This window comes from Rutilus rutilus, assembly GCF_951802725.1.
Source record: "Rutilus rutilus genome assembly, chromosome: 19".
Lineage (NCBI taxonomy): Eukaryota > Metazoa > Chordata > Actinopteri > Cypriniformes > Leuciscidae > Rutilus > Rutilus rutilus.
The window spans coordinates 35,096,086-35,110,373 of record NC_140232.1 but is presented as its reverse complement, the minus strand read 5'-3'; the positions used below and the strand labels follow the sequence as shown (position 1 = coordinate 35,110,373).

Here is a 14,288-nt window from a genome sequence, read left to right as displayed (position 1 = left end):
TTCACATAGAAAACAGATGATTTACATTATAATAATATTTCACTGTTTTACTGTACGTTTGATCAGATTTAGTGATCAGAAGACCCTTCTTATAAAAACATGAAAAACCTCCAGACGTTCAGTGTAAATCCTGTTATTTCAGTGCGTACAGTGTGACAGGACAGACTAAATAAGAGTATTTTCATCGTTTATTTATTCTGTTCAGATTTACAGGCCGTTGAAAAAGAATCCAAATAATATTAACACACAAATCTTTATCTCAATCCACCCAACCAAAGACAATAAACATGAGAAACAATGCCTGTCGGTCACTGGGCCGCACCGACCCGCTGTTTGTTCAGACGCTCTTTCGTCTCTCTCTCTCTCTGAATGAGCTGGTGTCTCTCGGCCTCCCAGTCACACACCGTCTGCCGGTACTGGGCCAGATCCGACTCCTCACAGGCCGCCAGTGTGTCCCGGGTCAGATCCGACACCAGCGACTCCAGGCTCCTCGGGTCCGTCTGATCCTGAGCCACAAGACGATCCTTCAGCTCCTGACGAAACACGTTCACAGATTACAGCTCTTCCTCTCGTTTTCCAGCACAAATATCCAAATATTCGTAACCAATGAAATGAATATACTATATTTTAGTTCGATAATGTTTTTTTATTTAATATTTTGTATTTTTCAGGGGATTTTATGGTACTAAATTATATTTACACTGTATTTATAATCCATTTATTCACTTTTTGAGCATAGACCTGAAAATAAAATTTCCAACTTAAACTGGTAAATCTTGAACGCTTTAGAGCGACAGACTGAAGTTTGATCTCTTATCAAAGACGACACTTGGCAGATTATTGCTGAAGTGAAAAACGTTTTTAAAAACTTTAAAAAGTTACAGAATTTTACATTTATTGTTATGAAAAATGTGCAAAAATACTGTTTTCAATTTTTACATGAAATATATATATTTCCAAAAACATGTTTTACTCTAAAACTGTGAGGAAATCAAAGCCATAAATCTAAACAAGTTGTGTTAAAAATGTGAGGTTGATATCTCAGTAAATGAGCGTTCAGTGAGATGTAGTTCGGCTGCAGTTCCAAACGCTTCCACTAGAGGAAACTCGTCTCATTCATTTCTAATGCGCTCGTTTCAGACCGTGAGGAGCACAAGTGTTATTAATTTTTACAGGAACATTTAACCTGTTCGAATCATGTCCATGATATTTGTGTTCACACAGCAAGTGCCAAAACCTTTACCAAGTTTCGAACAATTCCAAAAAAAAAAAAAAAAAAATTGCAATGTAAAAAGTCCGAAGAGCACCAGATGCATTTACTGGAGAAGAAGAGAAATGACTGAAGATATTAAGACTGAAAAAGTTTGTGATAAAAATAAGAACAAATATTTGCCAATGGAAACTTAATTCAAACAGAAAAAAATACTATTTTTCTGACCCTATTGGCAGATATTTGTTTTTTGTCTTGCTGCTTCAGTCACGCTGAAATATGACTAAAAATATCATTATTATTATTATTAATAATAAAGTGTTTACTTTATTAAATCAGTGCAGATTTGACAGGACGTTTGTACAATTATTCTTTATTAAGACTTTTACTTGATAAAAGAGTGTAAATGATCAATCCGAGTTTATCAGATCACGTTCTTAGACCTGAGAATGCTTGTTTGTTATTTGTTAATAATGTTTTCATTCATTAACAGTTTCCTCTGAGATCCGACAAGCACTAACACACTCTCTGAGAAAGTTTGGAAGGTGTTTATGAGAATGTACAGTATAAATGTTGATGATATTTGATGTGAGGGAAGCTGACCTTGAAGCGCTTCATGTACTCTGGCAGTCTGAGTCTCTGGAGATGATCTTCCTCATCGCTGTCGTTCGCTGAGATCTGTCCATCGGGAATCTCTGACAGATCCTGCAGGATCTTCTCCACACTGTCCAGCTGAAGGAACATCACACGGAATTACATCTGTTCATTCTGCAGATGAGTTTAATCAAAGTTTAAATTCATTCAAGAGGCCATTTAATGCCTCTTCTCAAAGTCTTGATGATGTTTCCAGTCTCTACTAGAACAGGTTTCATGCATTATGACTTCTACGTCATCATTTCGGTATGTGTTATGACATTTATGTCAGAATTTCAACTTTTTATTTAAGACTTTTTAATATCATAATTATGACTTCTTATTTCATCATTTTTACTTTTTGTAATTTCGACTTCGTATGTCATAATTTAGTTTTTATGTCATAATCTTGAAAGTCAGAATTTCAACTTTTGATTTAAGGATGACCTTTTAAGTCATAATTGCAACTTGTATGTGCGTCATATTTTTGACTGTCATTTTTGATTATTTATCATACATTTAATTCAGAATTTGAACCTTTTAATATACTTTTTTATATCATAATTCCGACTTAGTATGTCACAATTGTAACTTTTTAAATATACTTTTTGTCATAATTTCGACTTTTTAAGTCTTCAAGTTTAGTTTTCAACTGATCTCATAAATGTAACAAATTTGAATTATGTAAAAATTTACATTAAAGTAAGATTTTCAACTTTTTTTTTAAGAATAACTTTTAATCATAATTTGCATAGTATATCAATTTCGATGTGTATGATTTTTTTTTACTCTTAATTTTTTATGATTTTTGTCATAATTATGATATTTAATATCAATGTCATTTCAACTTCGTATGTCAAAATTTGGTTTTTATGTCATAATATTGCAAGTCAGAATTTCAGTCTTTTTTTATTTTCTTTTTTTTATGATTTTTTTATGTCATACATTTTAACTAAGAATGTTGATTATTCTCCTCATATTCTCCATTGTTGCAGCTCCTCTCTTCCCAGTCTGTCAGTAACGCTCTGTTTACTTCCTGTCTCTATGAAGCCCCTCCTTCTGAAAAGCACACTGTGCTCTGATTGGTCGGCTGGATCAGTGTGTTCTAATTGGTCGAGTGCTTCAAGTGTGTTTGTGAAATGTCCCGCCCCTAATTACCATAACCGCCAGTTTAACACACTACTAACTAACTCAACCAGGCCCCGCCCCTTTATTCTGCATATTAATTATTTAAATGAGGAATATTGTGACGTGTTCGTTCCCAGAAGAAACTCAAGACTAATGGAGGCTTTTCAGGAGTTCAGGAACACTGACTCTGATATAGAGAAGAGCTGGTGCTTGATCAAACAGCAACATGAAGAAAAGGAGTTCATCTAAAGCTTCTCTTCTCATCCTAATCGACTCCAGAAGAGAGTTTATGTTCAGTGATCTCAAACGTTTACTTCAAAAAGCATAATTTATGTGGATTCTCTTTAAACTTCTCCCTCAGGCGAGATAGATAATGTAACACGGCAAGCCCTCATTACAGTCATTTAGATCTGGTTTGAGATACTCACGACTTCCTGAGATAACTTGACGTGTTTGAAGTCGCAGCACACAGTGTCGATGAGGGCGAGCGCTCGTGCGAGATAACCCGAGGTCCACATCAGCGGGATCTGGTGAAACACCGCGTGGATTCCTCTCGACAGCTCCACTTTACCTGCGCAACATTACAGATTACAATATTACACTATATTTCAATTTCAAAGCATTAGCTCCTCGCATTGAAGCTCAAAAAAAGACAGAAATATTTATTTATTTCAACGAAATGTGCTATATTTGAGCTATATTATAATATTTTGTATTTATGGGGGATTTTATGGTACTAATTAAATTGTATTTTTTTCGAGCATTGACCTAAAAATTTAATTTCCAACTTAAACTCTCATAAATCTTGAGTGCTTTGGATCACAGACTGAAGTCTGGTCTCTTTTTAAAGACGACACTTGGCAGATTATGGCTGAAAAAACTGGAAAAAGTATAAGAAGTGAAAAATTGTGAAGTAAAAAAAAAAAAAACTTCACTTAATTCACAAAATATCAGGACAAAACTCCAGATTTACTAATATCTTAAACCAGGATCTGTTACTCTAAAACAAAAGGTCATTATTTCTGTACTAATTAGTAACTGAGTAATTGCTAATTACTTTCAATCAACCTCATCCAGCTGAGCAATACATGAAACGGCTCATTTAAATCTTTCAAATAAATCATATAAAATTGTATAAATTATTTTTAATCTGACTGGTTACATTAAAAACATAAATGTTAAACTTAGACGCTAAATTTGGATGTTAAATCCACTTTTTTATAGAGAATTGGTCATTCTATACAGTACTTAATGCAATTATATCAGAAGTGACTGTAAATAAATGACAGAAAAAATAAAAGTAATGCCCTAATTTACTAAAAGTAATTAAATGACTTGCTGAGTAATGCATCACACCCAACATGCATATGCATTTGTAGGAGTTTCACTTTCAGACACAACATTTATGTAATAAATCACATGACTGACTATGATTGGCTGGTGTTTGCTCCATTATTGAACTCAAAAAAGCATGTGTTTTGCACTGAACATGATCCGCTCTTGGTAAATTATGTTGATCCTTATGGGAATGAGCTGTTGCTTCTGTGTGTGTTTTAATTCAACAATCAGCCGCAGAACTTCACACACCCATCCGCCCTTCACATCTTCAGTCATTTTGCTTCTCCAGTAAACGCATCTTGATTTAAGAGTGTTTAGATGTTTGTGCAGTGACGCTGTGGTTGTGTAAGACACACACCGATGAGAGAGAGTCCCAGAAGTCGAGCGCTGAAGCCGACGGAGTTTTCCTGCTTCAGTCCGACCAACATCAGAGACGCTCCCATGATCCTCTCCTCCTGCCACTGGACGATCACACAGCCGGCATTTCACAATTACAACACACACAAAAATATATTCTTCCTCTTGTTTTCCAGCACAAATATCTAAACATATGGGGTGGATGATTATGATTACACTTTTCTAACTTTAGTTAGTGTGTAATGTTGCTGTCTGAGCATAAACAACATCTGCAAAGTTACGACGCTCAAAGTTCAAAGCAAAGGGAGATATTTGCTTTTAAAGAAATCGCTTTTTAAGGACTACAACAAACGGCTGGTAGAGACTACATGAGCTTCTTCAGGGGTTAGTGACATCACCAACACTAAAATTTACATAAACTCCGCCCCCTGAACACGATTTATAGATTATCACGACAGAATATGCTAATCAATGACTAGAAGATAACTCCACACCAGCTACATAAATTCATCAACTAACCATTCAGAAATGTCCTGTTGCTTCTACATGTTGTCACTTCTTCTTGAGTCTCTCCATCATTGTCTGACTCCGATTTGAACATAAAAGGCTAAAAGTTGTTGAAATTTTCAGTGCGTGTGTGTGTGAGGTAAAAGTACACAAGCTCTTGAAGCCCCGCCCCCTGCGCCGGGAGCAGCAGCTCATTTGCATTTATAGGAACAGACACAAAAACGGTGCGTTTTTGCTCACCCTCAAAAAGTGGCAATTTTAGCATGCTATATAAAAATATCTGTGGCGTATTTAGAGCTGAAACTTCACACACACACTCTGGGGACATCAGAGACTTACTTTACATCTTGTGAAAAGGGCATTTTAGGACATTTGCAAATTAAGCAAATTTGTGCTTAAAACAAGAACAAATCAGTGTTATTTTAGAACAATTGAGATTTAGTTTTTATTAATATTTTGAATTAGATTTCATATTAATATTTTCTATTTTAATTTCAGTTAAATTTGTAGTAATTTGATGTGTTTTTGTAATTTTTTCCTATGTTTTTGTTTTTAATTAAATAGTTTTTATTCATTTATCTCATTTTTAATGTTTTTTAGTACATCAAGTTAAACTTAAATGAAGATGGGAAATACAATTCACCTTTTTTTAATATTAAAGTTTCAAGTAACAAAATTGATTTTCATTTCAGTTGTAATAATAACCCTGAAACAAATATCTGCCAAATCAGAAAAATCAACTTAATTCAAAGGGAAAATAAGAATATTTTTCTGACCCCACTAGCATTTTTATTTTTCTTGTTTTAAGCACAAACTCATTTCATTTAAATATCTTAATCTTAATATCTTCAGTCATTTTTCTTCACCAGTAAAAGAATGTTTAGATATTTGTGCAGGAATCCCAGACAGAAACCCTGAGGTAGAAGCTCATGTCTTTGCCGTTCGACTCACGCTGAGTTCAGGTTTGGTTGCCAGATATTTGCTGAGAGCGTGAAGCGACAGGATCTGTGTGGAGAGTCGCTCGAACGCCTCCTGAAGCATCACTTCCTCCACCACTGAACACGCTCCTGGTTTCAACACGCAAAGAGGGATTCATGAGCCCAACAAATGAACTTACACGGGATTCATGTGGCAAACAACAGCATTACAAACCCTTGAAGTCTGAGTCCTTTATAAAGGAGTCGATCAGGAGATTAAAGGTGAAGTCGTCAGGAAACATGCCGAACTGAACCTGCAAGACAACAACACATGTGATCAGCTATACATGTTTAACACTCATAGGGCCCTATTTTAATGATCTAAGCTCATGGTCTAAAGGTTACGGCGCAAGTTCACTTAGGGCGTGTCCGAATCCACTTTTGCTAGTTTAATGACGGGACAAATGGTCGGCGCTCCCGGCGCTGGTCTAAAAGTGTCGTCTCTATTCTCTTAATGAGTAATGGGTGTGTTTTGGGCGTAACGTGCAATAAACCAATCAGAGTCTCGTCTCACATTCCCTTTAAAAGCCAGTTGCGCTCGAGCCGCGGCGGATTCGCTGTTTACATGGAGGAATTAGCAAGCGGAAAAACTGAACGCTTCTCTAGCGATGAAACGGATCTGCTCGTGCGCGAGGTTAAAGATGTGTGTGTGTGTGTGTGTGTGTGTGTGTGAGGTTAAAGCTCAAGCAGACCATCAACTTGACAAGCCGGATTCACCATATCTTTATGTACACTATAATCATCTATTACATTGTAATCCTTTTATTTTTAATATTTGGCATGTTTGTGTGCTGGTGCGTGTCCCTGTGTGTGTTATAAGCAGAGTGTGTGTGTAATAAGCAGAGAGTGTGTGTGTGTAATAAGCAGAGAGTGTGTGTGTAATAAGCAGAGAGTGTGTGTTATAAGCAGAGAGTGTGTGTTATAAGCAGAGAGTGTGTGTGTAATAAGCAGAGTGTGTGTGTAATAAGCAGAGTGTGTGTTATAAGCAGAGAGTGTATGTAATAAGCAGAGAGTGTGTGTGTTATAAGCAGAGAGTGTGTGTGTAATAAGCAGAGAGTGTATGTAATAAGCAGAGAGTGTGTGTGTTATAAGCAGAGAGTGTGTGTGTAATAAGCAGAGAGTGTGTGTGTAATAAGCAGAGAGTGTGTGTTATAAGCAGAGAGTGTGTGTTATAAGCAGAGAGTGTGTGTGTAATAAGCAGAGAGTGTGTGTGTAATAAGCAGAGAGTGTGTGTGTAATAAGCAGAGAGTGTGTGTGTAATAAGCAGAGTGTGTGTGTGTAATAAGCAGAGAGTGTGTGTGTAATAAGCAGAGAGTGTGTGTTATAAGCAGAGAGTGTGTGTTATAAGCAGAGAGTGTGTGTGTAATAAGCAGAGTGTGTGTGTAATAAGCAGAGTGTGTGTTATAAGCAGAGAGTGTATGTAATAAGCAGAGAGTGTGTGTGTTATAAGCAGAGAGTGTGTGTGTAATAAGCAGAGAGTGTGTGTGTAATAAGCAGAGTGTGTGTGTAATAAGCAGAGAGTGTGTGTGTAATAAGCAGAGAGTGTGTGTGTAATAAGCAGAGTGTGTGTGTTATAAGCAGAGTGTGTGTGTAATAAGCAGAGAGTGTGTGTGTAATAAGCAGAGTGTGTGTGTTATAAGCAGAGTGTGTGTGTAATAAGCAGAGAGTGTGTGTGTAATAAGCAGAGAGTGTGTGTGTTATAAGCAGAGAGTGTGTGTGTTATAAGCAGAGAGTGTGTGTGTTATAAGCAGAGAGTGTGTGTGTAATAAGCAGAGAGTGTGTGTGTAATAAGCAGAGAGTGTGTGTTATAAGCAGAGAGTGTGTGTTATAAGCAGAGAGTGTGTGTGTAATAAGCAGAGTGTGTGTGTAATAAGCAGAGTGTGTGTTATAAGCAGAGAGTGTGTGTGTTATAAGCAGAGAGTGTGTGTGTAATAAGCAGAGAGTGTGTGTGTAATAAGCAGAGTGTGTGTGTAATAAGCAGAGAGTGTGTGTGTAATAAGCAGAGAGTGTGTGTGTAATAAGCAGAGAGTGTGTGTGTAATAAGCAGAGAGTGTGTGTGTAATAAGCAGAGTGTGTGTGTAATAAGCAGAGAGTGTGTGTGTAATAAGCAGAGTGTGTGTGTAATAAGCAGAGAGTGTGTGTGTTATAAGCAGAGAGTGTGTGTGTAATAAGCAGAGAGTGTGTGTGTAATAAGCAGAGTGTGTGTGTAATAAGCAGAGAGTGTGTGTGTAATAAGCAGAGAGTGTGTGTGTTATAAGCAGAGAGTGTGTGTGTAATAAGCAGAGAGTGTGTGTGTAATAAGCAGAGTGTGTGTGTAATAAGCAGAGAGTGTGTGTGTAATAAGCAGAGAGTGTGTGTGTAATAAGCAGAGTGTGTGTGTTATAAGCAGAGTGTGTGTGTAATAAGCAGAGAGTGTGTGTGTAATAAGCAGAGTGTGTGTGTTATAAGCAGAGTGTGTGTGTAATAAGCAGAGAGTGTGTGTGTAATAAGCAGAGAGTGTGTGTGTTATAAGCAGAGAGTGTGTGTGTAATAAGCAGAGTGTGTGTGTTATAAGCAGAGTGTGTGTGTAATAAGCAGAGAGTTTGTGTGTAATAAGCAGAGTGTGTGTGTGTTATAAGCAGAGAGTGTGTGTGTAATAAGCAGAGAGTGTGTGTGTAATAAGCAGAGTGTGTGTGTAATAAGCAGAGTGTGTGTGTTATAAGCAGAGTGTGTGTGTAATAAGCAGAGAGTGTGTGTGTAATAAGCAGAGAGTGTGTGTGTTATAAGCAGAGAGTGTGTGTGTAATAAGCAGAGTGTGTGTGTTATAAGCAGAGTGTGTGTGTGTAATAAGCAGAGAGTGTGTGTGTAATAAGCAGAGAGTGTGTGTGTTATAAGCAGAGAGTGTGTGTGTAATAAGCAGAGAGTGTGTGTGTAATAAGCAGAGTGTGTGTGTAATAAGCAGAGAGTGTGTGTGTAATAAGCAGAGAGTGTGTGTGTAATAAGCAGAGTGTGTGTGTTATAAGCAGAGTGTGTGTGTAATAAGCAGAGAGTGTGTGTGTAATAAGCAGAGAGTGTGTGTTTAATAAGCAGAGTGTGTGTGTGTAATAAGCAGAGTGTGTGTTATAAGCAGAGAGTGTGTGTAATAAGCAGAGAGTGTGTGTGTTATAAGCAGAGTGTGTGTGTGTAATAAGCAGAGTGTGTGTTATAAGCAGAGAGTGTATGTAATAAGCAGAGTGTGTGTGTGTTATAAGCAGAGCGTGTGTTATAAGCAGAGAGTGTGTGTAATAAGCAGAGTGTGTGTGTGTTATAAGCAGAGTGTGTGTGTGTAATAAGCAGAGTGTGTGTTATAAGCAGAGAGTGTATGTAATAAGCAGAGTGTGTGTTATAAGCAGAGTGTGTGTGTAATAAGCAGAGAGTGTGTGTGTAATAATCAGAGAGTGTGTGTGTAATAAGCAGAGAGTGTGTGTAATAAGCAGAGTGTGTGTGTGTTATAAGCAGAGTGTGTGTGTGTAATAAGCAGAGTGTGTGTTATAAGCAGAGAGTGTATGTAATAAGCAGAGTGTGTGTTATAAGCAGAGTGTGTGTGTAATAAGCAGAGAGTGTGTGTGTAATAATCAGAGAGTGTGTGTGTAATAAGCAGAGAGTGTGTGTAATAAGCAGAGTGTGTGTGTGTTATAAGCAGAGAGTGTGTGTGTAATAAGCAGAGTGTAAGCGCATTGTGGACCCGCCTATAGGCGCATATTACAAACACGCTCTTTAAATAAAATAAAATAAACGCTCCAGCAACGCTCCTGAACAAACACTCGTTCTCAGACCAGCAGCCCATGGGAACAAATGCATTTTCTATATAAACATCGCGGCGCAGGACGTGAAAATGAAAACTGCGTCGGGCTAAAACTAGCAAAACACACATGCGTCGCGCCTGACGCTGCATTGCACAGAGTGTGTGATAGAGCCCTCAGCGTGTGTGTGTGTGTGATAGAGCCCTCAGTGTGTGTGTGATAGAGCCCTCAGCGTGTGTGTGTGTGTGATAGAGCCCTCAGCATGTGTGTGTGTGTGATAGAGCCCTCAGCGTGTGTGTGTGTGTGATAGAGCCCTCAGTGTGTGTGTGATAGAGCCCTCAGCGTGTGTGTGTGTGTGTGATAGAGCCATCAGTGTGTGTGTGTGTGAGATCAAGCCCATAGACTTGAACTCATTGGTGAAGTGAAAGCATGCGTGGACTTCTCCACACCTTGTTCTTCAGTGTGTAAAGGGCTTTATCTCGGGCTCCGTGTTTCAGACACTGCCGGAACCAGCTGTGAACGCTCCAGTCCCGCAGGTACCAGCAGTTCGGACTGTGACGAAACCTGACGAGAACACACACACACACACCGCTACTGATCCAACACCTCAGGAAAACACATTTCACTTAGAAACAGGCATTCACTGTTATTGATCAGTCATCTGATCATCGCTAGTCGATCCAATCGCAATAATTGTGCAGTTTATATTCACATTTTTCCAGAGAATATTAAAAAAAGAAAAACCACTGTTGTAAACAAACAAAGATCTTGCTTCATAATATGAAATGAAGGTTTGTGGGTTTAATCAGATTATATTATATCATACATTACATTATATTATAATATATTACATTACATTTAATTTAATTTAATTACATTATATTATTTATATTACATTAAATTACATTATATTATATTGTATTACACTACATTATGTTATACTACATTATATTATATTTTATTTTCAAAGCATTAGCCCTCCGGTGCTCCTCGCATGGCATCTCAAAAAAAAAATATTTCTATGAAATGTGCTATATTTGAGTTCAATGATGTTTTTTTATTTAATATGTTGTATTTATAGGGGATTTTATGGTATTGATTAATTTACCAATTCCCTTTTAGAGCATTGACCTAAAAATGAAATTTCCAACTTAAAGGTATAATGGAGGATTTTTTACTTCCGGGTGGATCACCTATACTATTGGTCCTCCTAATTGTCAATCATTCTGGTGAATCAATCAAACTTATTCAAAAAGTGGAGAGGGCGGGTCTTATCTAAAATTCGGAAAGATCCTCCACTATACCTTTAAACGCTCATAAATCTTGAGTGCTTTGGATTTGAAGTTTGGTCTCTTTTTAAAGAAGACACTTGGCAGATTATTGCTGAACTGGAAAAAGTTTTTAAAAAATTTACAATTTTATTGTTATGAAAAATTCATATTTTTATATAAAATTAAATATATATTTTCCAAAACATGTTTTACTCTAAAACTGTGAGAAAATCAAAGCCATTAAGATTAAAATAAATTTTACATTGATATCTAAAAAAAAATTAGCTTTCAGTGAGATTTTATTCATCCGCAGTACCGAACGCTTCCACTAGGAAATTCGTCTCCCCTTCATTACAAATGCCTCATTTTTTATCTTTTCGAATCTTGTCCATTGATTTTTTTGTAAGTTTCCAGCAAATGGCAAAACCTTTACCAAGTCTCGTACCATTCTGATGAAGTAAAAAATTATTAACGTTACCTTTTATGGTAATAAATCACCAGCGGGTTAAAGATCATCATCTTGGCCTATTTTATTATAATTTGTATTATTATATTACATATGATTCCAAATAATTTTTTTTATAAAGTATTAGGCTTACACTGTAAGAGACATGAACGAAACAATATTTAATTGTTAATCGCAATACTTTGTATGACAATTAATCGTCAGCAGGAACTGGTATTGAATTAAAAATTACATTTTCCAAGACGACAAAGTGAAATAGTATTTTGATGTAAAACACACTCCAATAATCTTATATTTTATTTTCTCAACTTTGAAAAATCTTTTTTTCCAGTGCAGTGTTGAGCAAACAGGAACATATTTAAAGATCTGAAGAGTAAGACTTACTTATATAGGTAATACTCCGCTTGATCAACTTCTTCTCTTGATGATAAAGTGTCTATGAACTAAACAAGACGTGCACATGTTAAAACATTTACTTTTTATGTTAAATAAGTCATGAATTCACACAAGAAAAATGCAGTTTGATTATTCTATTGTATTATTCTAAAATATATTAAACCATAAGTAAATTCATCATCCAAACTTTAAAGATCTGCATATTTGTGATTCTATGATTATTCTTCTTGTTTATGAGATGTATCTTCCTCCTTTTTTAAAGTTTATTCGTTTATTTTTGATAACCCTTTATTGGTTACACTTTATTTTAAGGTGTCATTGTTACAGTGTAATTATATATTAAAGTACTGAGTTATATATATTAACTCCATGTACTTACTATAGGGTTAGGGTAGGATTAGGGTTTGGTTGAGGGTTAGTTGCATGTAATTATGCATAATTTACTGTTATTACTATGGTAAGTACATGTAACATATTTAACAAGGACACCTTAAAATAAAGTGTTTTGTGTGTTGTTTGGTCTCTGTTATTAATACTAATAAAAACATTATTGAGAAACCACAAGCAACTTCACATGCATACACACATACAGAAGGGACATGTGCAAATATAGTGTAAAATAAATGTAATATACTAATTGTGTCTCTCTCACCCTGCCGATGACCAGAGAGCTGACGGGAAACTTCCTCTCATACGTCCTGTCCATCAGAGAGGCCAGCTGTCCTGCAGAACACATTAATACACACATCATCACGTTAAAGCGTGTTTACAGCGGTTCTCCTTCATGATTGGCTGAGAGTCTCACCGAGTCCTGCGGGTCTTCTGTCTCTGCTCCCATAATGCCGTGTCAGTACGCCGAGGACAGCAAACATCTCCTGACTGAACCAACACACGCTTTAATGTGTTAATCAGAACATTATTCTCAGCTGATCTTCATTGTGATCGGTGGCCTACCGATATTTGGCGTTTTTAAAATACCAATACGTTTTCCTGTTTGGCCGATGTGCCGGAAGTGGGACTTTTATTTTTGACGGTGTGTCGGACATTTATTATGGCAGCGCTGAGAACTTAGAGATAGTTCACACAAAAAATGAAAATTATCCCATTATTTACTCACCCTCAAGCCATCCTAGTGTTTATGAACCCAACACACGACCTCTGACCCGACGCACGACCTCTGACCCGACGCATGACGAGTGACCTCTGACCCGACGAGAGTAGACGCCTCTCGCGGTTTAAACAACAAACTCAAGCTCCTCCACATTTCCCTTTAAAAATGCTCGTTTTAGACTTCTAATGCGTGTTTTGTTTTTCTCTATCCTCTGCGCTTCTGTGTTCGTTAATACGTCATGCGTCGGGTCAGAGGTCACTCGTCAGGTCAGAGGTCACTCGTCAGCGTTGAGTCAAAGGTCACTCTTCCGCCGGAACTAGACTCACGTACGGACGTTACCGGAAGCCAGTGATTATAGTTTATAAAGTTATAAATACGTATATTTTTCTTACAGAAACACATGGCTTCCCTTCAGAAGACCTTTATTGAGGGCGAGTAAATTATGGGAGAATTAACATTTTTGGGTGATCTAACCTTTAAAATCTGTCATGAAAACAATGTTTCATTACAGCCACCGTTAAAGGTTTAAAGGGACACTCCACTTTTTTTGGAAATAGGCTCATTTTACACCTCCCCCAGAGTTAAACAGTTGAGTTTTACCGTTTCCGAATCCATTCAGCCGATCTCCGGGTCTGGCGGTACCACTTTTAGCATAGCTTAGCATAAATCATTGAATCGGACAGGACATTAGCATCTCTCTCAAAAAATGACCAAAGAGTTTCGATATTTTTCCTATTTAACACTTGACTCTTCTGTAGTTACATCGTGTACTAAGACCGACGGAAAATGAAAAGTTGCGATTTTCTAGGCTGATATGGCTAGGAACTATACTCTCATTCCTGCGTAATAACCATGGGTCCAGCAGGCGTAATGATATGATCAGCGCCTGAAAATAGTCCCCAGCTCTGTAACTTCCAACGTGACCGGGACTAAGTTTGTCTAACTATTAGACCTATTTTCAGGCGCTGATCATATCATTACGCCTGCTGGACTCATGGTACGGCAGCAAAGTTTCTTGATTAATTACGCAGGAATGAGAGTATAGTTCCTAGCCATATCAGCTAGAAAATCGCAACTTTTCATTTTCCGTCGGTCTTAGCACACGATGTAACTACAGAAGAGTCAAGTTTTAA

At 37.1% G+C, this 14,288-nt stretch overlaps 1 protein-coding gene across 1 annotated transcript; it reads right to left on the bottom strand.

The window, feature by feature from the left end:
• Positions 1-170: 170 nt before the first annotated feature.
• Positions 171-12,919, bottom strand: mrps27 (mitochondrial ribosomal protein S27). The gene is made up of 10 exons (XM_084389610.1): positions 12,850-12,919; positions 12,697-12,767; positions 12,033-12,091; positions 10,361-10,475; positions 6,326-6,404; positions 6,125-6,240; positions 4,668-4,770; positions 3,400-3,542; positions 1,814-1,942; positions 171-533 (listed from the first exon to the last, which is right to left on the bottom strand). Exons 1-10 carry the CDS (start codon positions 12,914-12,916, stop codon positions 309-311), a joined length of 1,107 nt encoding a protein of 368 aa, XP_084245736.1. The 5' UTR covers positions 12,917-12,919; the 3' UTR covers positions 171-308.
• Between the last annotated feature and the right edge of the window lie 1,369 nt (positions 12,920-14,288).

What these genes read in the sequence shown, in the direction of transcription:
- mrps27 (XM_084389610.1), bottom strand. Translation starts at nt 12,916, where the DNA reads ATGTTTGCTGTCCTCGGCGTACTGACACGGCATTATGGGAGCAGAGAC. An exon ending in CAACCAAACCTGAACTCAGC is followed by an intron (nt 4,771 to 6,124) that starts GTGAGTCGAACG and finishes GTGATCGTCCAG; the next exon opens with TGGCAGGAGGAGAGGATCAT. An exon ending in TCTGGGACTCTCTCTCATCG is followed by an intron (nt 3,543 to 4,667) that starts GTGTGTGTCTTA and finishes AATGTTGCGCAG; the next exon opens with GTAAAGTGGAGCTGTCGAGA.